At 46.2% G+C, this 24,163-nt stretch overlaps 1 protein-coding gene across 2 annotated transcripts in view; it reads right to left on the bottom strand.

The window, feature by feature from the left end:
- Positions 1 to 3,580: 3,580 nt before the first annotated feature.
- Positions 3,581 to 24,163, bottom strand: part of Sv2c (synaptic vesicle glycoprotein 2C) — a 179,509-nt gene continuing 158,926 nt past the window's right edge. Inside the window, exons 9-12 of one of the 2 annotated variants that reach the window (XM_028871676.2) lie at positions 23,447 to 23,580; positions 21,508 to 21,711; positions 20,850 to 21,009; positions 3,581 to 4,237 (exon numbers count right to left, since the gene is read on the bottom strand). In XM_028871676.2, coding sequence (XP_028727509.1) covers positions 4,054 to 4,237; positions 20,850 to 21,009; positions 21,508 to 21,711; positions 23,447 to 23,580 — 682 coding nt within the window. In that variant the 3' untranslated portion in view covers positions 3,581 to 4,053. The remainder of the gene's footprint in view (positions 4,238 to 20,849; positions 21,010 to 21,507; positions 21,712 to 23,446; positions 23,581 to 24,163) is intronic. The other variant, XM_028871674.2, reaches the window with a different exon arrangement.

Genomic DNA, 24,163 nt, shown 5'->3' with positions numbered 1-24,163 from the left:
AAACCTGATATACAGCTACTAGGTCCCAAACAATATGTTAGTTGTCTACAATTCCAGGTGGAGGTCAAATCCAGGCATTCCTGGCTTCGGAGCCTTTTGTATATGAACAAATGAGGCATCTTGATGAAGAAACAGGTAAAAAGCTTTTTTGATATAAGGTAGAAACAAACTGGAGAATATCATATTCTATTTTGGTTGGCAGAAGACATCAGAAAGTATTCCCACGGAATGCTCTGGAATCGGTCCTAGAGTTTAGAATGTCTCCCAGGTGCACTAATCTCATCGCTGGAACGTTATCAACAGAACACTGGACTCACCCTCCATGGTCACATCTCCTTAGCTGGCTCTCCCTTGATGTCTGGAGATACTCTGAAAGCAAATTGAGTTTTTGGTGCAAACTTGAGCTCTGATTGGTGGAATCTGTAAATGAGGATCCATCTACCAATTTATGTCAAGTCATCGAGAAACATTGTTCCTGATGGCCTAGATCCACTTAAGGTAATTTCAAGAAAACAGTGAGGCAGATGGAGAGGGGGCTACAGGATCCAGCCTTTGAGGGTCTACCTCCATCAGACTGGCTTCTAACTGCAGTGTGTCTTCCAGGGTCGCCCATTCCCTGGGTGGATAAGAATGGCCGTTCCAGTGGCCCTGACATGAGATACGCTTAATCCCTAGGCATGGGCAGCATAGACAACATGGAGCTGTTCTAGCCTATGGTGTGAGGTCTTCCCAAGCCACCTCCTTATAGACTTGGTTATTGTCTGATTTTCAGCATGACATGAAGGTGGACTTCCCATCAGCAGAAGTCAGATATTCAGAAGATGAAGCTACTCTCATTTTAGTCCCATAGTATCTAAGAGAATAAAATAGTGTCATCCTTCTTCTCTACAGATGGGGAAACTGAGGACCAATATGTCCAGTGACTTAATTCTCAGCCTTTTGGCTAAGATCAAATGCATTCGCCCCAGAAAGATTTCGGCCTGGTGGTGGAGCCTGTGCCTCTGAGACCCCATGGATGTTGTGTCTTGGGTCAGTACTCAGGTGTGAGATAGATCAGGGAATAGGAATGAATGGAGCCTTAAGACCCAACAGGCAGAGGGGGGCATCTGACAGAAGTCACAGTGCAGGGCAGCTGGTTTGCTATTGTTTGCTTTGTTTTCTTTCCTAGTGAGAGGGTTCAGTGATAGTAAAACTTGGGAGAGTCCTGGACTGATTCTGAAGAGCAGTGGGAGAAATCTTAGTCAGAAATGGAGTTCCAAACTCAGGTACAAATGGGGCTGTTTCCTTTCCTTTTTCAATCAGCTTTCAATTTCCTTTTGCTGTGTATGAAATGGGACAGCAGATGTCTGCCCTGGTGCCAAGGCCTATAACACTCAAAAAACCGGGGCTTCTGTTGAATCTGATGGTTAACTCTTAATCTCTAATTAAACCCAGACAAGCCACACCACATACTTGGGAAGCAGTGAAGACACTATCATGGACAACGAATGTGATGCATAATGAAAAGGTTGAGGAAAAAACATGGGCGGTGGGAAAGGGGGTGACCAAGAAGGTTTGTGACCACTGATTGTCCAGGATTAGAAGAGATCCCTCTTGGGCCACCTGGGAAGCTTGGGGTAGATGACCAGGATAGTTCTTCTGAAGGGGATAGATGGCAGACCGTCTTACAAAACAGGGTTCTGCTGGGTTATCCCATGCTGACCCAACCCAGCATCCAGATAAAAACTCTGTCTTGCAGTTTGGAATGGATTTGATGTAGTTAGACTGTAAGACAGAGAACATGGGCAATTTGAGACTAAAGATTATCCAGTGAGTTCCCTACCATGCAAGAGTGGAGAAAGCAATGCCCTTGCAAATGTCGGCTTTTCCTTCCTGAGCAAAGATAGAGTCATATCTTACTTTTGCAGCATTTTCTTTGCATGTCACACTCAACCAAAAGATCTGTTCTGGGCCCCAAACATGTCTTTAAAAAAAAAAAAAAAAAAAAAAAAAAAAAAAAAAAAAAAAGACAAATCACGGGTAAATAGGAGGGGGAAACGAACCCATGTGGAAAAATGAATAATGCAAAAGGTACTTTCTTATGTTTTTAAAGTACCGGATTGTTTCCCAGGGATGCGAAAGGAAGCAGAAATGAGTTCTGGTCTGCTCCCTGCTTTGTTGGTGTCTTTCAAATCAATCATGCCTGGTCTTGAAGAGTTTCCTTTTTCTGGCCACCTCTACAGATTTTGCCCTGATATCCTTGATGTCCTGGCTCGGAGTATCTATATTATCTCCAGGGAACTACTCTCTGAGGCTTCCCATCTTAACTCTAGGCTGTCCCCACCACCAAGCCTGAATTACTTGCTGGGGACAGTGGATTAATGGCTTATGTTAATCAAAGAGCTTTTCACAGAATTTGAGCTCCAGGAGGGATCAGGGAATGTGGAGGGGAGGGGTGGAGGGGGTGGGGTGCGGGTGGCTCCAGGGAGCAGGGCCATCTCTGAACATACTGATTAGTGGAAACAAAAGTTTCCTTTTTCTGGAAGCCCCAGGGCTGTGGTCATGCAGGAATAGCAGAAAATAAGCAACAAGGATCGCCCTCCACCAAGACAGAGGGAGGTAAAAAGAGAATGTTGTTCAAACATGGAGCTTATGCTGGCTGTTATCACCGGCTGCAAATCTACAAGGTGGCTTCAGATTTCAAAGACGTGTAAAAGGATGGGCTTGGGGGAGGGGCAGTCAGCGAGAGACCAGAAGGGTCATTTAGTTGACAGCTGGCCCGTGGGAATGTCCTGCTGACCTCTCCTTCCACGCTCATGAAGATTCCAGAAGTAAAACAGCTAGACATCCACCAGGAGATGCTGCCCAGCCTGCCAGAGGGTTGCTTGGGAGAGGAGGCGGGCTCAGAGGCAACCCAGAGACAAGGCTGGGTGCCCATAGCCCCGGGAAGCTGGAGAGACAGGACCTGCTGTGGAGATGGGGGCTAAAAAGTGACAGTGGACAGAGGAACAAAGGAGGGTGAATGCTTTGACCCTCCAGAAACAGTATTGAGAGAGGTGCCCTTTGGTTGCGAATGTCTTACCAGTTTCTAATTTCCACTGCCAGTCACTGGACCAGAGACATTGGAAAGAAGTAGCAGAATTGAAGAGGCAGATGCAAACTTTTTAAGAAGTGGCTTTCTTTCCCTAAATCTGCTATCTGGCCAATTCTGGGACAGCTTGCGAGGGAATGCAAAGAGAGGCAGAGGATCTCTGTCTGGTCTTCAAACTCTGTCATCCCCAGCCCCAGCCCCAGACAGTCACTGTGATGGCTGCAGCCCTCACATGGATCAGGCTCGAAAATCTGGCTTCTGCAGCTCAAGCAGGTTTTCGCTGACGACTGGGGACAGATTTTAATTTTTTTTTTTTTTTTTTTTTCTAGCAGAGTCACCTTAACCCGTCCTGCCTGAAAAAGCCCCGCCCCAGGCATGCTTGGTGTAATACAATTTTCTCGAAACACCCTGTTGTAATAGAGTGGCTGGGTGTTCTTTTTTCTAAGTAAACAGGAAATTTCACTCTGTATGAAAAAAGAAAGAGAAAGAAAGAAAGGAAGGAAGAAAGAGAGAGAGAAAGAAAGGAAGGAAGGAAGGAAGGAAGAAAGGAAGGAAGAAAGGAAGGAAGAAAAGAAAGAAATCCCTTTCCTCAGCACCAACTCAATTATGCCAACTTAAACTTCCTGTTAATGATGCGTCAGGGGCAGAGTCTATTCCTACACCAGCACAGACTTTTTAGTTTCTCAGTGTCAGTGAACAGAGTCGCCAGGAAAGCCAGGCTGACTGGAACATTTTAGGAACACTTCCACGGGGTACGGGGAGGCAGGAGGATCACGGTTAGATAGAGATAACAACGCCTGGAAAAAACCAAAACAGTGCAAAGTCACATTGGAGGGGCAAGACGATACGCAGCTACACTTTTAAGTCACAGCAAAAGTTTGTTCTGATACCCGGCCGCCTTTCTATACACAAAAATCTCTGCAGCCTCGAGTCAGGCAGGCAGCAGGACCGACCCACGGTGGGAAGAGATGGCTTTTGTTCCGTCACATCAGAACCTGGGTTCGTGTGTCGGGCAGGCGCAGCCCCACGAGTCCGCCACACACGAGCACGGTGGAAGCCAGCAGGATGGGGATTGCTTTGGTAATGCTGACCAGGGAGCCAAATATCAGGTTTCCCAGGACCGCCGCAGCTTTACAGAGCGCGTTCAAGAAGCCGAAGCCCGTGGCTCTGCAAGAGAAAGAAACACGGGCAAGGTTCAGCAAACGACACGCGGGAGTCCAGCGTTAGACGCGCACGTCCCACGCAGCCATTTCCAATGGTCTTGAAGGAGATTGGGCTGTGTGTCAGCGGAGCAGATAATGAGGTGCGTGTTAGCAAATGTGGAGGCCGAGAAGCCAGCTGTGGGTAGTGTGTCCGGTCTCCTGTGGACTTCCTCACTGTTCTACTGACTCTTATTCCGGAATGGAATTAAAAAGGTCTGTCTTGGCCCATTGGGTGTTGGAAGGAAGGTTCTACTAAGTAAAAGTCAACACCACTCTCTATAAATCCTCTCAGGATAGAGAAGCCGGCTTGCCTCTGCCCAGTTTGGGCCACCTTCTTTGTCCTCGGCAAAGGCCCCAGGGAGTGGGACTGTGCGATCTAGCAAGGTCTCATCTCTTTACAAAAGTGACTTGTTATTTTGTTTTAGTAAGGGTCCATAGTTTCAGTGATACCTGTATTTAGAAGGAAATTCAAATTTTGTTCCAGAATGAAATACAATGATATGGCAATGGGTTTCTTTAGACTTATCTTTATTTCCAAATTCTTATTAGTTATCAAAATGAATATTCTAGATTTTACTTTTTATACTCATTTATTTTTCATTTATTCATCTGCTGTGTATGTTCATGTGTGTTAAGGTGGGCAGGCTTACCATGAAATATATGTTGAGGTCAGAGACCTTGTGGGAACCAGTTAGCATTGAATTTATAATTCTCCTGTCTCAGCATCTTGAGAACTGGGATTATGGGTATTTGCTGCCAGGTCAGTATAATGTGCTTGATTTTTAAACAAAGTCAATTGAATTTTCAGGGATAATGGAGGCGTGTCCTCCTCTTTGAGGTACCAAGAAGGTGATCTGCCAGACTTTCATCCCTAATGTTTTTGATAGCAGGAAGAAAACAAATATAGCTTGAGCATCCCTAATCTGGAATGTTTGGGACCTTAAATGTTTCAGGTTAGAGTCTGGAATATGTGTGTAGGCATTCCTAGTTGAATACTTTTTAATCCAGAAATTTGAAGTCCAAAGTGCTTTACAATCTGAAATCTACAGGCACCTGGCTTTCAGATTAGTAGTGTCCAGCATTAGGAATGAGCAAGGTGGTCCACAGTAAGCTCATGTGGTACCACCACCGGCTGGGTGATGGCTCAGTACGTGCCCACTGCGTTAGCAAGAGGGCCTGAATTCAAAGCCCCAGAGTTCATGTAACAATAGCATGGCTTCGCATGCCTGTAACTCCAGTGTTGGAGAGGGGTTGGGGGCCAGAGAGGGGAAGGCAGATGCTGGGGGACTCTCTGGCCAGACAGACTCGCCCAAATGGTGAGCTGGTGAGCTTCTGGTTCAATGATAGACCCTGAGTCCAAAAGTTAAAAAAAAAAAAAGGAAAGACAGAAAGTAGGAGAGTAACAGGAGAAGACAACACCCTGTGTCCTCCACTCCAACATAGCACGTGCACATATTCTACATGTCACACACACACACACACACACACACATACACACACTATCATAGCCTCATCAGAATTCTCTGCGGAGACAGCTCTAAGGAAATGCTGCAGAGAATCAGATTGTGGGCCTAGAGATCTTGTCCGTTTTCTGTTAGCATCTAAGATACTCAGGCATGTGAGGTTTCCCCTCTCTTCTCATCCTGTTCCTCCCCTCCCCCACCTTGCCTCATTTCTTTTTTCTCCCTCTGGGAATCGAACCCAGTGCCTCAGACCCACTAAGTTTTGTCCTATCAATCACTGAGCTCTACCCTCAGCCCTGACATGAATATTCTTTGGGGAAAAAAAAAAAACAAACTTCATTTATTTAGTATTCATGTATTGGGTGTTTTTCTGTGTCCTGGGCAGGAAACTTGAATTTTGCTCATGATTTTACGTCTCCCACTGACGTTATGAGAGCATGTGAGTTTCCCTCTGACAGTCTACCAGTTCGCTGTGTTTTGGCCTCTCGCTGAGTGTGGGTGGGGATTAAAGGCAGACTAAATGTACAGCAATTTTAGGGCACTTTTTCTTTTAACTCACAAGGGACACTGAACCTCACAGGCTTCGGAATGAAGCCGTGAGGACACATTTTGTGTCTGACTGATCTGTAAGTCTGGGCTTCCCTTTGACAACTGCTCATCCCAGCTCATACAGTAGCGATATTTTCTGCACTGTGTGTTTTCAGAACCCGAAAAATGTATTGTGGTTCCTAAGCAGTCAGCCGCTTGCTACTCCACTGAAAAGGAACCCGTGTCCCTCACCCCTTCACTCCTGAGCTCAGGAGCCTGAGCTGGGTGCTAACGCACTCTGCCAATGAGTTTGCTGGCTCGCACACATCTAAAACTGAGCAGCAAGGAACAAAAACAAACCCCAAATAAGTAGAGAGAACCCCTACATGCTCAATTTTCCCCCTGACCTAAAGCACTGGTGTGGAGAGAGCAAGGGGTTCACCAAAAGGGAAGAGCGATATGGTGTGCTGCCTCTCTGCTAACTCCGCCCTCTGCACGTCTCTCCAGCCAGACCTTGTTCTCAATGATTGCTTAGACACATCTTTAACACGTCAGTCCTTATCCTATACAACCCGGGTCCCTTCAGAAGCTGGGTCCCCATTCTATCCAGGCGCCTCGATGGACTAACATTAACTAACACCGTCATTAGTGAAGGCTCACCATCCACACTAGACTCACTCTGGGTGTTGGTCCTCCTGGGGGGATCGCCAAGCAGCTAATGACATTTGCCACACAATATGGCAGCACTCAGAATAATAGCTCTATTGCCCTAAAAATCTGCTGAGCGCCACCTGTCCATCCTGCCCTCTCCCAAGCCCTGGGACTCTGTGGTCCTTTGCCTGACAAACTGTCATGAACTGTCCCTTTCATCGTCTGGTGTTAAGATAAAGGACATCCTGCTGGGGAAAACAGCTAGAGTGTGTGTGTCCCTGATAAGGAAGAGGAAAACATTCTCCTCACATGATGAAGTCTAGGGCACCCAAGCTTCAGAATGACTCATGCAGGATTTACAACTAGGCTAGAGTAACCATATGTTGCCAAGCCATGACCCTCTGCTATGACCTGGAACAGGGTATACAATGTGGAGGGCTGTCTGTCTCCTCACATCGCTGGAACTGGAGCTGGGGACCGGATGACTTCTGGAAATGTCTGGGTGGCATGGGTGACTTTGGCACTGGGAGCATCTGGTACCCAAGGATTCTGAGGAAGATGATCAAATCCTTATTTCCTGACCATCTCCATCTTCCTTTCCCAAGCTGAGGCAGTGCTTCAGATGAAAATTCAGTGTCAGCATTCAAGAACTCATGCCTGCCCTTCTCAGAGTACGTAAATTATTCCTTCAAATATCTGCAGCTGGAGAGTGTGAGGCTCGATACAGCCGAGGCCCAGCTGTGTTAGAAAAACTAAAAGCAAGTCTTCCCAGGGGTGATCTGCTGTCTCTACAGTTTAAGCTTTCATTCATTTTGTCTCTGCTTTTCCTTAAAGTGAGGCCATGGCTTCTGCCTATCATTTCAAGCTCACAAAGTCCCTTGAGGGCAAGGGACGTGGAGCTGGTGGGGCTCCACCTGACTTCTCGGCAGAAGGCTGGGCCCCGTATTTTTTTTCAGACCAAGATATTTTCCTGCCTCCTCTTACCCAGCAATCATCAAAAGGGGAGAGAGAAATCTCTCTCTAAGCCCTGCCCCCCTGCACTTCTCTCCTGCCAGATTTCGTTCTCCATTATTGCTTACACACATCTTTAACACATAAATCCCTTCCCTACACTAGCCACATTCCCCATTCCATCCAGGTGCTCTCCCCCAAGGCGAAACTTGGCTGATTCTTTGGAGGATTCCACAATTTAGTGGGTTCTAGCTGATTTGCATTGCTTGATGATGCATTTAAATTTTTATTGTATTATTTTATATGTATGGATGTTTATATGTATGGACACTTGGATACAGTGTCCAAGGAAGCCAGAAGAGGGCGTCTAGTCCTTTGGAACTAGAGTTACAGACCACTGTAAGCCAGGTGTTGGGCACTAGGAATCACGCCCAGGTCCCCTGGAAGAGCAGTTGGTGCACTTTACTGATGAGCCATCTCCCAGCCCCATTCTGTGTTTTAATGGAGGTTGGGAAAAGATAATCGCTGCCTCCATTGTGGATGGAGGGAGACTGCTGTTGCAAGAATTTAGCAAAATCACTGTATGGAGTAGACATTAGAACAAACAACTGTGTTTTTTTTTTTTTTTTTTTTTTTTTTTTCCCCGAGACAGGGTTTCTCTTGTGTAGTTTTGCGCCTTTCCTGGAACTCACTTGGTAGCCCAGGCTGGCCTCGAACTCACAGAGATCCGCCTGCCTCTGCCTCCGGAGTGCTGGGATTAAAGGCGTGCGCCACCACCGTCCGGCCCACAACTGTGTTTTTTTAGAAGTACTTTGACCTTGAAGAATCCTTGTGGAAAACAGTGATAGTTTCCTGTGATCTGTAGAACTGTTTTGCTGAAGGGGCTTTGCAGGCATCCCATGATTTTGGTCACAGGACACCTCAGGCACACCCGAGGCTCCTGTATTTTTCTGTATTGCACTGCACACGATACATAATAAAGGACTAGAGCCATGGAGGCATGTGATGCTCTTCTTCAGTAAGACATTTGTGAATCAAGATTAGAGACCTCGGTATGAGGAAATACTTTGTGTAACTTTCAATAAATGCACCTTGGTATGGCTGTTTGGCGTTCAGTCCATCAGAAGAGGTTGGACCTTCCTGCTGCCACATAGGCCTTAAAATTTCATCTTGGGAGTGCCTTCTTTCTTCAATGGACCCACACTACACGGTGTAGCCAGGCAGACTGGCACTGTCCTAACAGTCAGCTCCTTTCTCTGTACTTTAGTGCAGAGGGCTGCTTATGTTTTGGATGAAAGGGAGAAAGTGAAGATTTGCAGGACTTGGGGCCATGCCTAGCATGTGTCAGGCACCATGATTAGCCCTTGCTTTAACGTGCTGAATACCTGCCCCACCTACTCATGAAATTATTAGGGAAAAAGTAGCTGATGCACTTTGCAGAGGTCTGGGATAGTGGAGTCCACACTCTGTGCATAGATGTCACCTGCCAAAAGGGAAAAGGGAAGCCTTCTAGGCTGAGCTTCTGGAAGGAGATTTTTCCCATCGGCCTAGTCAAGTGATCCATAGAAGTTATAAAAAGAATACTCAAGACTCAGCATGGGGCATCTGGAAAAGTACAGGCTATGCTTAAATCAAGCCTGCATTTCAATGTAAACATTCATCTGGAAACGGGTTATTTAAAACACACACGGATTTCATTTGTCTCAGAAACAATACTGTGAACAAAGGCTAGTTTCCCAGGGCAGCGCAAGAGCTCTTTTGACACGGAACCTGTTTGATTTCACAAACTATAATGCTAACTGGCCTAAACACCCTTGCGTGTTTGTTAAGCAAATTTATCTCAAGTGCACACGCACACCTATGTACATATTCTCCTATGCATTTATTTATATTAATTTAATAGTCACTCTAAGTGCTTTTTAAATTTTATTTGTTTATGTACCAGGCTAGCCTTGAACTCTCCATCTTCCTGCTCCCACCGTTGAGTGCTGAGATTACAGATGGGCAGCATTATGCCTGGCATCAAGCAATCGTGCATCTCTTACATGCCAAGCGCTGCCCTAGGTGGCACTCACTACAGAACTGGAAGTTCTCTTTTCGCAGAAACAGGTGAGGACAGATGGTGACAACCTACCCACCAGGTGCAGAGGATGAGGACTGCTGTGAGCATGAGGACCCAGGCAGAGGATGAGGAATGTCTGACTTGGGTTGGGCACAAATGGGGGAGATGTCCCAGGAGGGATGCATGGGAACAAGACCAGCCTCACCGGGACAGTTGGAGATCTTCTGGTGAAGGATAATATATAGACAGGGTTCTCTCTCTCTCTCTCTCTCTCTCTCTCTCTCTCTCTCTCTCTCTCACACACACACACACACACACACACACACACAACTTACTTATCTTATCTCATGGAACTTACTCAGTCCACCTTACCACACCCCAAAGACTCCTTTAATGCCAAATAGGCTATCTCTCTCCAGCTCTAAGCTCATGTTTTCCTGCCTTTGTACACAGCGGGCGCCAACCTAGGGTTAGGATGGCCAGCTGACTGATCCAAGGTATGTGGGCAGGTACAAACACTCCACTGCCTGATGCCATTCAACCCGAGCACTCTTGGGAGCTTTTCAAACAGCAATGCCACCTGGATATGGTGGCATATGCCTATAAGTCCAGCACGTGGGAAGCAGAGGCAGGAGAACTGCAAGATTAGGGTAGCCTGGGCTACATAAGTGATATCCTGTCTCAAAGCAAAAACATAAAACAAAACACAAACAGCAACGCTCCACAGCAGTGGCAAGGGGACACACCCACAGGGGTTCTGATGTCATTGCTCTCTTGAGGTTTAGGCATTGGTATTTTTTCAGAAACTCTATGACCCCAAGATGTGCCCAGGACTGAGAACATTGTTACTTTCACCAGGGGTGTTTGCATTTTGAAACTGACTTGGCTGTACTGTTAAACAATAAAGGTAACTGCAAAAGAAAACATGCATTTCCCCTCCGCCAACAAATCGTTTTCCTCTCCGAATCCCTTTCTGCCCTGTTTCCAGTCACACAAATGATCACAAGCAGAGCTTTTATACAAGTTTGCTTTCTTTTTGAAAATCACTCCTATGAGGTTTTGTCTCATGGTGTGTGTGTGTGTTTGCATGTTTCATTTAGCATGTAACCATCATTTCTCTCACTGCAGCTTTGGCTAGTGAGGTTTCCAAATGGGGGGGGGGTAACCTCAATGATCCTGCAATCGGCCCTCTCAAATACACAGCAGACTTTGTGTTCGCTAGGAAGCGTCAGGCGGCACAGAGCAGCCAGGAAAAGTGTTGAGGATGCTGCTTAGTGGAGACTGGGAGCTTGTGTCTATGAGACATGTGAGGAGAGAGATGGAAGAGAACTAAGAGGAAAGAGCTCCCCTTGGCCTGGGTAGCCTGTGCTACAATGTATTCCGATCACCCCCCACCAGATCTTTCCAACCTCCCCACTCTGTCTGTTTGGAGACAGGGTCTCTCTCTGTAGCCCAGGCTACCCTGCAACAACCCTGCCACAGCTCCAGAGTTCGAGGATTCCAAGCCATGAGCCAGCACACTGACTCCTGTCCCTGTTCGGTCTGTTTCCCACGTGACATACATATCTAGTTAATAATTTTGTCACGCGCTGCCCGGCTTCTCCCTAACTCAGTGTCTCCTCTCTCCTAGCGCCTCAGGGTCCCTTCATTGAGGCTTCTGCCCACACCACTGTTCTCACACACTTGCCTGCTGCAACCCCCCTGGGCATTTCCTGACGTAGAGTCCAGCTCCATCTGGAGGGGGCTGCACAGTCCTTGCAGCTGTTCCCCATGAACCTTTCTCAAAGGCATGAGGATGCCTGTGATACTTGGTGAATGAGCAATTTCCAGAATGCATCCAAGTGTGTTAGAAGTAGATTTTTGAAGCATTCAAATGGGCAATTTTGGACACTGGGTATTAGTTGGATGCTATTTGTTTGTTGATGCCAAAATACCATCTTGTTTCTTTCAGAGCAAATAATCAGTCTGTATTCTCAAGTCAGAAGGCTGGGTTCAGTTGCTCGTCCTTTGTTTCTGTGTGAGTGGTGGGGACTGAACTCTGGTACACGTGAGTTATGGGCTCTGCTGCTGAACTACATACTTGTCCCTCCACTGATGTCTGATATTTAATGGAGAATATTTGTCTTACTGAAAAGGGCAGCATCTTCCTCAATGAGGCTACGTGTCAGCCTGAACCCCCACCAACCTGCTTTCCTCACTCCCTCAGGTGGGAAAAAATGTTCCCCATAAGCTGTGGTCTGAGCAGACTCCCTAGGCTCAAGGTGGCTGTCCATCCCCTCCCCAAAGTCCCTCTACACTCAAGGGGCTTCCTGTTGCTTGCACCTGCTGAAATAAAATATTGCCATGAAACCTCGGTAATAATGAGAGCCTTTGTGTCTTATCGCTGAATCTGATAAACCTGGTTAGAAAGTGTGGACCTGGGCCAGGTTGAGGAAGAATAGAATGACCAAGAATGCTGGGCAGCAAATGGGAGTTCATCTGAGGTCAAGAACCATTCATGCTGCTGTGTAGCCCAACAACCCTTGGATTTCTGGTTTGTTGTTGCTGCTTTTTATTTGAGGGTTTTGTTGTTGTTACTGCTGATGTTTCTTGATCACTAAATTGTCCAGACTGGCCCTGAACTCATTCCATAGCCCAGGCAGTTCTCCAACTTGCAACCCTCCAATCTCAGCCTTCCAAGTAGGATTACAGGCATGTGCCACCCTCCCTGGCTGGCTCCAGGAAATCTTCCTAAACACAGACCCCAGGACCTGTGCCTCAAGCTTCCTGAAAAGGCAGGGACCTACATTTGGGGCTGAGACTAAGTTACCCTAGACAAGTTATTTTCATGTCTAGGTCTTGTTCCCTCCTCTGCAATGAGGTAGGAATAACTAGTCTTTTAGAGCATTGGGTAAAGTTAACATCTAAAATACTCAGCACAGCATCTCATTTGCTGTCCAATTCACAGATGAGAAAAACAAGGCCCAGGAAGGCAAAAGAACTTGTCCCAGTTGTCCAGCTGATTTCTAACAGGACTTGCACCTGGATTTTGAACAGGCTTTCTTTCCGCCATATATGTGGTGGTTTGGAAGAAAATGGCCCCCAAAGGGAGTGGCATTATTAGGGGGTGTGGCCTTGTTGGAGTGTGTGTGTGGTCTTGTTGGAAGAAGGATGTCACTGTGGAGGTGGGCTTTGAGGTCTCATATATGCTTAAGATACTGCCTGGTGACTCAGAACACTTCCTGTTGCCTGTGCCAGATGTAGACCTCTCAGCCACCTCTCCAGCACCATGTCTGCCTGCATGCTGCCTTGCTTCCCATCATGAGGATAATGGACTAACGCTCTGAACTCTGAGCCTTCCCAGTTGAACGTTTCCCTTTATAAGAGTTGCGGTGGTCATGGTTTCTCTTTACAGCAACAGAAACCCTAAGACAGAAGCTGGTGCCAGCAGTGGGGTATTGCTGTGATAGGCCTGACCATGCTTTTGTTTGAAGGAATATGGACCTTAGGACGATGGATTGGAAAAGCAATTGAATGCTTTGAATGCTGTTTAATGGGCCATCCTAGTAGGATCATCGAAGACAATGGTGCTGAGTGTGATTTGAACTGTAGGGATCTGGCTCAAGAGGCTTCAGAGAAGAATATTAAATATGTGACCTAGAGATCATTCTTGTAATATTTAGGTGAAGAATGTGGCCCCTGTCTGAAGAGTCTGCCTGAGGCTAAAGTGAAGAGTTTTGGATTAATTCAGCTGGCAGAGGAAATCTCAAAACAGCCTAGTAGAGACTCTGTTGGGTGGTTATTAGTGGTAACTTTAGTGAAGATTTATAATAAAAATGAGCAAGAAATGTAAAATTTGAGGAGAGAAGGAGCACCAGAAAGTGGAATGGAGCTAAGTCCTGTATTCAAGGAGATAAACAGATTAAGAAATGGAATAAATGGGGTGGTGACCTCAGTGTAAGAGCTTACCTAGCTAAATTTCCAATTTGTGAAAAGGAATGAAAGAAAAGCTTAGAGTCAGGTGTGGTGGTGCATGCCTTTAATCCCAGCACTCAGAAAGGCACAAGATGGTGGATCTCTGAGTTTGAGGCCAGCCTGGTCTACAGAGCAAGTTTCTGGACAGCCAAGCTTCAGCATTGAAGGAAACTTTTGAAAACAAAAAGCTGGTGAAGAAGTAATTGTACAAGAGAGCCATGTTCCAACCCCAGTAAGCAGGAAAACTTGGCACCTTTGGCCACGTGGTTCTGGTTTTAGAGTTAAAGATAGAATAAAGGAGTTATGGAATTTGCCTCTGACTAAGGAAAGCTGCTAAGGTCAGGCATGTGTCAGGGGTGCCCCTGAATGGAGGCCTGGAGAGGCCACTACATGAAGCTGTGAAGTTGAAGCCTGGGTTGCCTTGGAACCCCCAAGATGTTGGAGATGCTAGAGTCAGGGGAGATACGTGCCGAGGAGAGCTGTTGACAGGAAGTGGAAACAGCCCAAGAGAAAGAAGTGTGCTGCAGTCAACAAAGATGAAAGAAGGTGGAGATCTGAAGAGCGTTTTGACATCGGACATGGAGATGCAGAGTTTGAGGTTTGCCCAGCTGGATTTTGGTCTTGCTTTCATCCAATATTTCCTTAATAAGCTCCCTTCCCTATGCGTTGGAACAGTAATGTATATCCTATCCCATTATATGTTGGAAGTATGTGATCTGCTTTTTTAAATTTTTATTTTATAAGGGATTACAGTCAAGAGATTGCATGAATCTCAGAAGAGACTTTGAACTTTAGACTTTTAAATAAGTTTGAGACTGTTACAGACAACGGGGACTTTTAAAGTTGTATTGAACGCATTTTTGCATTATGATATGACTACAAGCCTTTGGGGGCCAGGGAGTGGAATGTGGTAGTTTGGAAGAAAATGGCCCCCAAAGGGAGTGGCACTACTAGGAGGTGTGGCCTTGTTGGAGTGGGTGTGGTCTTGTTGGAGGAAGTGTGTCACTGTGGAGGCAGGCTTTGAGGTCTCATATATGCTTAAGATACCGCCTGGTGACTCAGACCACTTCCTGGTGCCTGTGTAGGATTAGACCTCTCAGCCACCTCTCCAGCACCATGTCTCTGAATGCTGCCTTGCTTCCCACCACGAGGATAATGGCTAAACCTGTGAACTGTAAGCAAGCCTCCCAATTAAATGCTTTCCTTTATAAGAGTTGCCGTTGTCATGGTGTCTCTTCACAGCAATAGAAACCTCAACGAAGACCACATGACGGGTGCAGCAGAGGGAGCAGGAACAGGTCTCCAGCAGGAGCAGGCAATGCTGTGTGAGGGAGGAAGCTGACAACCTCAGATCCAGAGATCAAGGACTACGGTGGCACAATTAGAAGGGGGACACTATGGGTCAGTGGAGAGAAGCCCACACAACTGGTCTGAGTGGCTTACTTCAGAGGTGAGGAAGCTTGGCCTCAGGTTTAGAGGAACGTGATAGTCCCTTCCCAGGTAAATTTCACAGAGCTCATTTCCTCCTCTTTTTGTATAAGGTTTTTTTTTTTTTTTTTTTTTTTTTTTTTTTTTTTTTTTTTTTTTTTTTTTTTTTCTGAGACAGAGTCTATGTAACCTAGACTGGCCATCAACTTGTGCTCCTCACCTCCCACGTTGACTTCTAAGCTCTGATATATGGGCCTCCACGCTCAGCTGAAGATGTGCATCTCATTCACTCAGCAAATGAGGAAGACAAAGTCCCATTCTTAAGAAACCAATTCTTGAGTTAGTGTCAGATAGTAAACAGTAAATAGTCAACTAATGTCCCATTGTCATGCGCTCAATGGTGTGGCTCACTGACGTATAGCACAGACTTTAAAGGCAGTTCATCAGGAGTCAGCAGGCAGGCAATGGTTGCAGTAGATGTATCATTTTAGAAGCTGGCAAAGGGGGAGGATGGGTTTTCACTGGTGATATGAGCAGAGTTTAGGGCATGCAGTTGATTGGAAAGAATGCCCTGTCCTTAACACAGTGGGCAATCAGGCATCCCCCAAGACCAGCAGATTCAAACTAGCAGTATGGTACTCTTGGTGGGACTCCAGGTCCACAGCACACATGCTCTGCATCCTATATTTTAATAAGGACTCAGACGCCTGATGAGCTGACAAGCCAGTGGTTGTGTTGTTACTATATCATGATGCCTGTGGCCCTTTCATGCAAGGACTTGTTCAGTACCCGGAGTAGAGAGAGGTGACTTCCCCAGAGCTCCAGAATGAGCTGGGTGAGTGTTTTCCCGCATCTGTTTCTCCTCCATCCTGTTTTCACACACAGCAGGCTCTGCTCGCACTACACTGTAGTAGTGGGATTGTGGTAACTCCCCGTTCCCTCATGTTCCCCTTCTTTTTTCAGAGACAGGGTCATGTTGTATAGCTCAGGCTGGCCTGGAATTGTCTATGTAGCCCAGGCTGGCCTAAAATCTGCAATCCCAATCCTCCTGCCTCAGTTTCCCCAGCGCTGGGATGATAGATACAGGCAACCATGTTTGTTCAATGGAAAAATGTAAATGTACGGAAAAATGCAAACAGGTATAATGTGATGATATGGTACATAGAGCAAAGTCAACCAGGAATACATGGGTTGGTTAGGTAATTCAAATAGTCCTTCATATCAAAATCTAAAAAACAGCTACTCTAGAACAGCAGATGATGGCGGTAACAACGGGAATGTGGGCAAGAGAAGGGCCCATCGAGGCACAGGCTGGCTGAGTGGTCTCCCTACAGACACCCATGGTCAGTAAGCGTCAGGATTACAGGTCGGCTGTGGAAAGAAATGAAAATATCTATCTGAACTGGAAGTCCTGAGAGGAGGGAGTGAAGGGGTTAACTCTGGTCAGTGGTTTGATGTCAGCTCACGGAGAATGAGAAAAAATCCCACAGACCCGGCTGACAGCTTGACCATCAAGACTAGCAGAGGGTAGCAGGTGTGAGCCTCCAGGGTTTTACTTTCGAACCTCTTCTGGGGTCCTATCTGAACTGTGCGCCCATGAGAGCCCAGGAAGGAGGAGGCCAGGGGCCAGGGAAAGACAGGAACCCACTGCAGGAAGGATATAGACTCGGAAGACGGACCTGCTCTGGGACTGGAGGCCTGAGCAATGCTGTGCGAGCTCAGATTACATCGCCTCCCAGGTGTGGTCCCCGGCTGGAGCTCCAGGGAGGGAAGGGCTGAAGGACACAGGCAGTGCGAACAGAAGAACTCTGCCATGGCCACATGGTGGCAGCAGAAAGCCACCGGCGAGATGGAAGGCAGGCTGGCCAAGAGAAGCGCAATGTGCCAGAGCACACAAGGCCAACATGGCTACACTTAGGATTTGAGAGAAGTCTGCAGTTTTGACAAGAAGAGGGATTAAAAAGAAAGGTGAGGATAGGGACATCGAGATGTGGATATGCCCAGTTCAGTCCCTCCGCTAATTGATCTCTCCCCTCACGCTCTTAGGGCCTTGTCACTTAATGTCACCTATGCCAAGTATCTACTCAAATGTCACCTTATAGGATCTACATCTCCCTGGATCCCCACTATCGACTCCACACCCCTCCTTCATGCCAGCAGTCTCAATTCCCCTTGGTAGTTTTGTCTTTCTCTATATCACTCAGCACCGACTGATGATATGCTACGTCTCCTTTACTTATCTAGCAGTTTATTGATTGTCTTTTCCAAACCAGAGTGTAGGCTCCATTAAGCCCAGGCTTGCTGTCTGGCCACTACTGCATCTCAGTGACTGAAACCACTCTGGCACATGAAATGCATTCCCTAAGTATCTGTTGGATCAATTAGTCCGTGGGATCTATGCCCAGCTGAGGCATCTTCTTGCTTCCGACATAAATATTCAAAGGCCCATCGGACAGCTCCATGAAGACATGAAAATTCAACCTCCTCTAAATGGAACTCATTATCTCCCTGACTCCAGTTGGAATGTTCTGCTCCCCCAGAGTGTCCCTGCCTCAGTGTGGCACAACCATCCAATCAACTGTGCAAACAGAAATAACAACCCCTTTGCCTCATTCCAATATATAACCAGCCCCGAGTATCCATAAACATGTGGGATTCTTACTTCTCCTTTTTCCCATCTACATTTTCTCTAGATTACATCTTCTTCCTTGGGGCACAATGCAAGAAAGAATCCTGCCTCCTCTCTGGACATTAATGTGAACTCTAAACCCATGTCTGGTTCTCTCTCTCTCTCTCTCTCTCTCTCTCTCTCTCTCTCTCTCTCTCTCTCCTCTCTCAGCACCCAACAATCAATAGGTTGGCCCCTATGACTGAGTTTCTGCTGAACTTTGCTGGTTCTCTTCCTTCCATGGCTTTTCAGGTGGCATTTCTCAGACTACCCTGCTCTTCCCACTTCCTTGTGTGTCTGTAACCTACTGTTCTTCAAGTCCAAGTTCAGACACTCCTCTTCAAAGAAACCTTCCCTGACACAGCAACCACCATCATCCCTTCCTCCCAGTGACCCAACCAGACCACGCTGTAACTGTATGTCCATGTAACTCTCCATGTAACTGACATGTGCCTGTCCTCTGCTGAGAGGAAACATCATGTAGGGTTTACCCAATTCTTGCAATCCCTCCCTGGAGGACCCAAGTAAACACACATACAGCGAGCTTATCTTCTCTTTACTTGATGTTTCACCTTTCCAGCCACAGAATCGGTGCATCCTGATGTTACTCAGGGTAAGGCCTATCCAATTCTTGAGTTTTTCTTTTTTTCCTTTTCAAAGCCAGGGCCCCTCCCCAAGAGAACACTCATCACTCATCCTCCTATGAGTTATGTGACCAGTTGATTTAATCTAAAATTCCACCAAACTCACAATGTGAAACAAATGGGAAGGAGGCTCTCACAGCCTGGCTTTAACACAGAGGGCATGATTTAGAATGGATCAGTCAATGCCCAGTCTTGAGGGTCCAGTTCTCAAAATGAGATGCTGACGATGGAAAACTCAGTGTATTCACTACACATAGAGAGTGAACATAGGTTGGCTGGGTCAAGGGGATGCTGTATGCAGATTATATGGTTCCTCTCAAAGCCTAAGAACACGATAGAGAGTTTACTAAGAATGTGATGTGACTGAGAATGTTTGATAAGCAGGTATCTTGTGTGTTTTGGATGTTCTATAGGAAGTTAGGCATACGGGTACCAATACAGGTCTTATAAGTCAGGAAAAGATGTAAAGATGTTCCTGAGGAGTAAATATGAGAGTCTACCTGGTACAGGATATACCTAGGGATGGTCAATACATTGAGAAAATGAAGTCAGAGGGATCACAGGATCAGTAATAAATCAAGAGCTCAAATGCCTCAGTGTAGCCCTTTTGGAGGAGAGCTCCCTTTCATCTCAAAGGCTACATAATATTCCAGTGCAGAGGGCTTCCATGGCAATAAAACATGGGAATTTTGCATGAAATAAAAGATGGCACAGGGCATATGTTGTAGTGGATATCTGCTCTATGACCCCGAATTGCAGCCCTAGAGATGCAGCAGGTAAACTGTTCCACCTGCCTATGACCTTGAAGTACATGTCCCTGGGGCGTGGCCTCTCGGCACCCTCAAGGCCTGAGATTCACCGATGCGCTCTCTCTTTGCTCCCTAGTAGGACTTGGAGAAGAACAGCATTGACTGTGCTTCACCTTTTCCAGGACCCTGTGGCAATTCCTTGTTTTGTTTTGTGAGATTTCCTTTCTTAATAAAGTTGTCCTTTAAGCAGACTCTGGATTTCTTGCATTAAGGACTTCTATGCTTTTAATGTAATTATTTAACTGCTGAAGTTCTACCCAGCCTCTTCTGATATGATGCCCTAAGTATCCATGTCTCTTGGGGATTGTGTGAGTAAATATTCCAGCAGCAACTTTTTTTTTTTTTTTTTTTTGAGACAGGGTTTCTCTGTATTAACAGCCCTGGCTGTCCTGGATCTCACTTTGTAGACCAGGCTGGCCTCAAACTCACAGAGAACCTCCTGCCTCTGCCTTCCAAGTGCTGGGATAAAAGGCGTGCACCGCCACCACCATCTGGCTTGCAACCTTTTTCTTCTTCTTAAAGAAATGGGGGAGTGGGGTGGTGCTGGAGAGATAGCTAAGCAGTTAAGAGCACTGGCTGCTCTTCCAGAGGACCAGGGTCCTACATTGTCATGTCACAACAGTCTATAACTCCCGGGAGTTCTGGCATGCTCACAGACATATATGCAGGTAAAACACCAATGCACATATAAATCTTTCAAAAGTGTGTGTGTGTGTGTGTGTGTGTGTGTGTGTGTGTGTGTGTACACAAATATGTGTAAGTCACTGTATACTGCGGAGGTCAGAAGACAATCTCAGGTGGTGCTTCCTCTTTCTGCTTTGAGAAAGTATTTCGGTTGTCCACTGCAGCATGTCCCAGGCTGGCTGATCTTTGAGTTTCTGGGGATTCTCCTGTTCCTACCTCCCACTACAAGCACTGGGACTTCAGATGGGTGCTACTGTGCTCTGATTTATGTGGAGTCTAGGTCTTCACACTTGGCAGGGCAAGTGCTTTTACCCATTAAGACATCTCTCCACCCTCCTTTTTATAATTATCAATATATCAGGCTTTCTTCCAACAGACTAGAAAGATCAAGAGACGCTTTCTACCTCTTTATAGTTGCTAGTATAGGTACCTGCAAATGTGAGGTAATGACCCTCACAGGACTGATAAGTACCCAAAATGGAGGCCAAGACAGGCTATTACATCCTAACGTTCACTGTGACATTGCAGCTCCCTGCTATTGTTAGCCAACATGTTAAATCATGGATATAATTACATTTCTTTACTGTTCTATTAACTCCTGCTCGGAATCCTTCTAAAAGATGCAAGCAAAACCTACAAATTCATAAGCTAGGTATTTTGTGGATTTTCACTGCCTTGGGAATGATGGGTTGCTTATCCCTGTAATGACCTTTTAGTGGTTCCATGTCAGCCTACCTCCGGTCTGTGGGGTACAGTTCCACCGTGACCACATCAAGGGAATTCCACGCTGAGATGGTCAGTCCATTGTACAGACACAGCATGCCTATCATCATGGATTCACTGGTGCCAAACCACAGGAAGAAACAGCTGATCCCTGAGAGCACCATGGAGCCACCTGCCAACAGAGGACAAAAGATTGTTTCCTGTCATCTCGGTAGAGTGAGGGCCCTTGGGTCTTAGAGCTCTCCCAAGAAGACAGTTCCATGGGGAAGCTGCAGACTGGGCTCTATGGAACTTAAGTTCAAGTGTACCCACCTGTCTGGAAGGCGGTCTAAATGCCTTTTGAATGTGTCATGTGCAAATGCACATCATCCCTTACTCATCTGCTTAAGTGGAAAAATATACACTAGCTACACATAATAAGTTTTTCAGTCTGTAACTCATGGGGATTGCTCGTATGAAATGTAATTAGACACAATTTTCACTACAGTTCAGTCCTAATGCCAGACCTAAGGGATTTCTTTTTCTTTCTTTCTTTTTATTATTAAGAGATTTTCTATGGGATTTCTTATGGGTGTGCATTTCTAAGGGACAGGGAACAAGGTAGGAACCAGGTTCTCTCTAGATCACAGGGACAGCTGTTTTTCTTTCAATGAAGTACGTAAGCACACACCTAGCATTGTTAAGCGCCCAATTCGGTCCATCAGGAGAGCAGACACAATATTTCCTGGTAACACCGCCAATGTCCCAAGAAAGTTGACAAAATAAATCCAGTAGGCACTATAGTCATCGTCAAAAGTAATCTGGCATCCTGTCTTATTGTGAAGAAAGGTGCAGTTTTGAAATTCACTGTCGATGAACTTATATGGCTCAAAATCTGTGGAAACAAGAATGAATAAAATCCATCAAGCTCTTGCCAGGTGCAAGCGACATGATATGGACAGTAACAGAAATCTCACTGAGACGTCCAAAGAGAATCACAGGACTGCCAATTCTTTGGGGATCCCATGGTTGGGGCTGACTTGACTTTTTGTGTTTCCTCACTGGAGCATGAGAGCTAGTCTGGAACCTGACATTGCAAAGTAGCCGCATGGAGGGCTTCCTTTGTTGGACAAGGTACGAAATTAACTAACGCTTCCAGTTATCTTGATTCCCTATGACTATTGGCCCTTGCTAATTATATTATTGCAACAGGTTCTATATGATACAATTATAAAAACAATCCGTTTTAAATTATACCTAGGTTGACCTCGTCATTGTCATTTTTAGGGCCTCTGAGACACACAGAAGGAACAGGACTCCCTTTGAGCCCGTGAAGCTGCGTTTATAATTTAAGGTCTATGTAGATGAAGTCACAGGAGAATGAAGGCCAGTCTCCCGTGAAGGTCATCGGCATCTATGCTATGCATCTTGTTGTTGTTATTGCTGAACTTATCTCACCAAGAAGGATTTTACGTGGCGTTAGGATCTGCTAGAGGAGCTCAGGTCCGACCCATCATCTTCCTTGCTGGTCAGAAGTTCACCCTCCGCTCCCTCAGAACAGCTCTTCTTCTGGGGTCAAACGGGTTAGAAGGCAACACTTGGCCTCTTTCTCATTGGAGTGGGGGGCAGAACTGGCTCCTGAATGAGCGCCAGAAAGGCAGGATGGCTAACAGAGCAGACACTCATCTTCCTGCAGGGTTGGGACGTGATTCTAGACAACTATGTGGGGATGGGAGAACGTGGACAGTACAGTCACACAGACCAGGGCTCCAAGGTTAGTTGTTAGTAGGGTTACTAGGCCATTTATTGTGACCAAGTCACGTAACTTTTCTAAGCCTCAGGTACTGTGAAAACTGCCTGAGACTGTGAGTGTCTGGTGCCCCAGACTGGGTTGTCGGCTTCCTTTATTTCTCTGGGAGGTTTCTGAAGCTCCATTGCACACTCAGGGCTAAAACATTCTAAGTTACTGAGCACAGCCACATACCGCTCCCTCTGTGAAGTGGAGAGTTAAGACCGGCTTACTGAAACAAGAACCAAATTGTGAAATTAAGATTATCAAAACAAATAAACCCTCAGGGCAATTCTTTGCTTTAAGAAGTATTTCTCCAAAGGCTGTTTATTAATTGTGCCCATTTTGAACTTGGGTAAGCCTCCATATTAAATCCAAGAGAGCAAAACAATGCCAGCTTGCCTTTGATTCAACCTGATGTGGGGGAATTGTCCATTCACACTTTTTTTTTTTTTTTTTTTTTTTTTTTTTTCGAGACAGGGTTTCTCTGTGTAGTTTTATGCCTTTCCTGGGACTCACTTGGTAGCCCAGGCTGGCCTCGAACTCACAGAGATCCACCTGCCTCTGCCTCCCGAGTGCTGGGATTAAAGGCGTGCGCCACCACCGCCTGGCCAAATGTGTAGCCCAGGCTGGCCTCGAACTTGTGATCCTCCTGCCTCCGCCTCCTTCAGCAAATCCTACCGGCGTGCGCTGCCACCAGCACCGGCCCATTCATACTTTTATCTCCACTTGCCCTACGAGCCTCTGGCCCCACGGTCCCATGATTATGACAGTTCTGCCAAGACAGAGGCCCTCCGAAGGCTCCCTGCTGCCACCGCAGGTAGTGCGAGCCATACCTTACCTGTGTTCTCAAACAGGGTATCAATGAATGTGCAGTTCTTGAAGTAGGTGTTGACTGAGGTCACGTCGTCAAAGGTGCAGGACTTAAACACTGAATCTTTGAAAGTTACAGACTTGAACTTGACTCCGAGGAATCTGTACAACACACACACACACATACAAACAAATTGACTGTTATCTACTGAGTTCAAAGCTAAGTCAAATGGATAAGAACTATGGCACCTTGCTATAGTCATCCTTAAGTTACAGCACACTGCTGTAACCATCCTTAAGTTATGGCACACTGCTATAACCATCCTTAAGTTATAAAGGGCACTTTGGGTTTTTTTTTAGGTACCTTGCTTTTTCCCTCTTGGTTTTGGGTATACTGTTTTTTGGCTGTTCAATATTATTTCCTGTCGGGAGAAGCAATGGCACTCAAGTCTGGTTGGTTTTTCACAATGATGGCAAAAGGTCTTGAGAGCTACAGCCGTGGCTCTGAGTTGTTTGGTTTTCATCATTGTCCTCTAGCCTCTCCTCAGATTCCTTTTTTTAAAAAAGTCTCCATTGAGGACTTGCGAATCTCACGTGCAGATGTGTTAGTATCTGAACTTTATATTTTTACCTATATTTATATTTTACAGTGATGGAGATTGACCCCAGGGACTTGCACATGCCAGACAAGTGCTGTACCACTGAGCTATATCCCTAGCCCTCCGGGTTTTTCATAAAGTCTGTT

The sequence above is a fragment of the Peromyscus leucopus genome, chromosome 11 (assembly GCF_004664715.2).
Source record: "Peromyscus leucopus breed LL Stock chromosome 11, UCI_PerLeu_2.1, whole genome shotgun sequence".
NCBI lineage: Eukaryota > Metazoa > Chordata > Mammalia > Rodentia > Cricetidae > Peromyscus > Peromyscus leucopus.
Note: the sequence above shows the minus strand (reverse complement) of the source record. Positions and strands in the feature narration are given on the sequence as shown.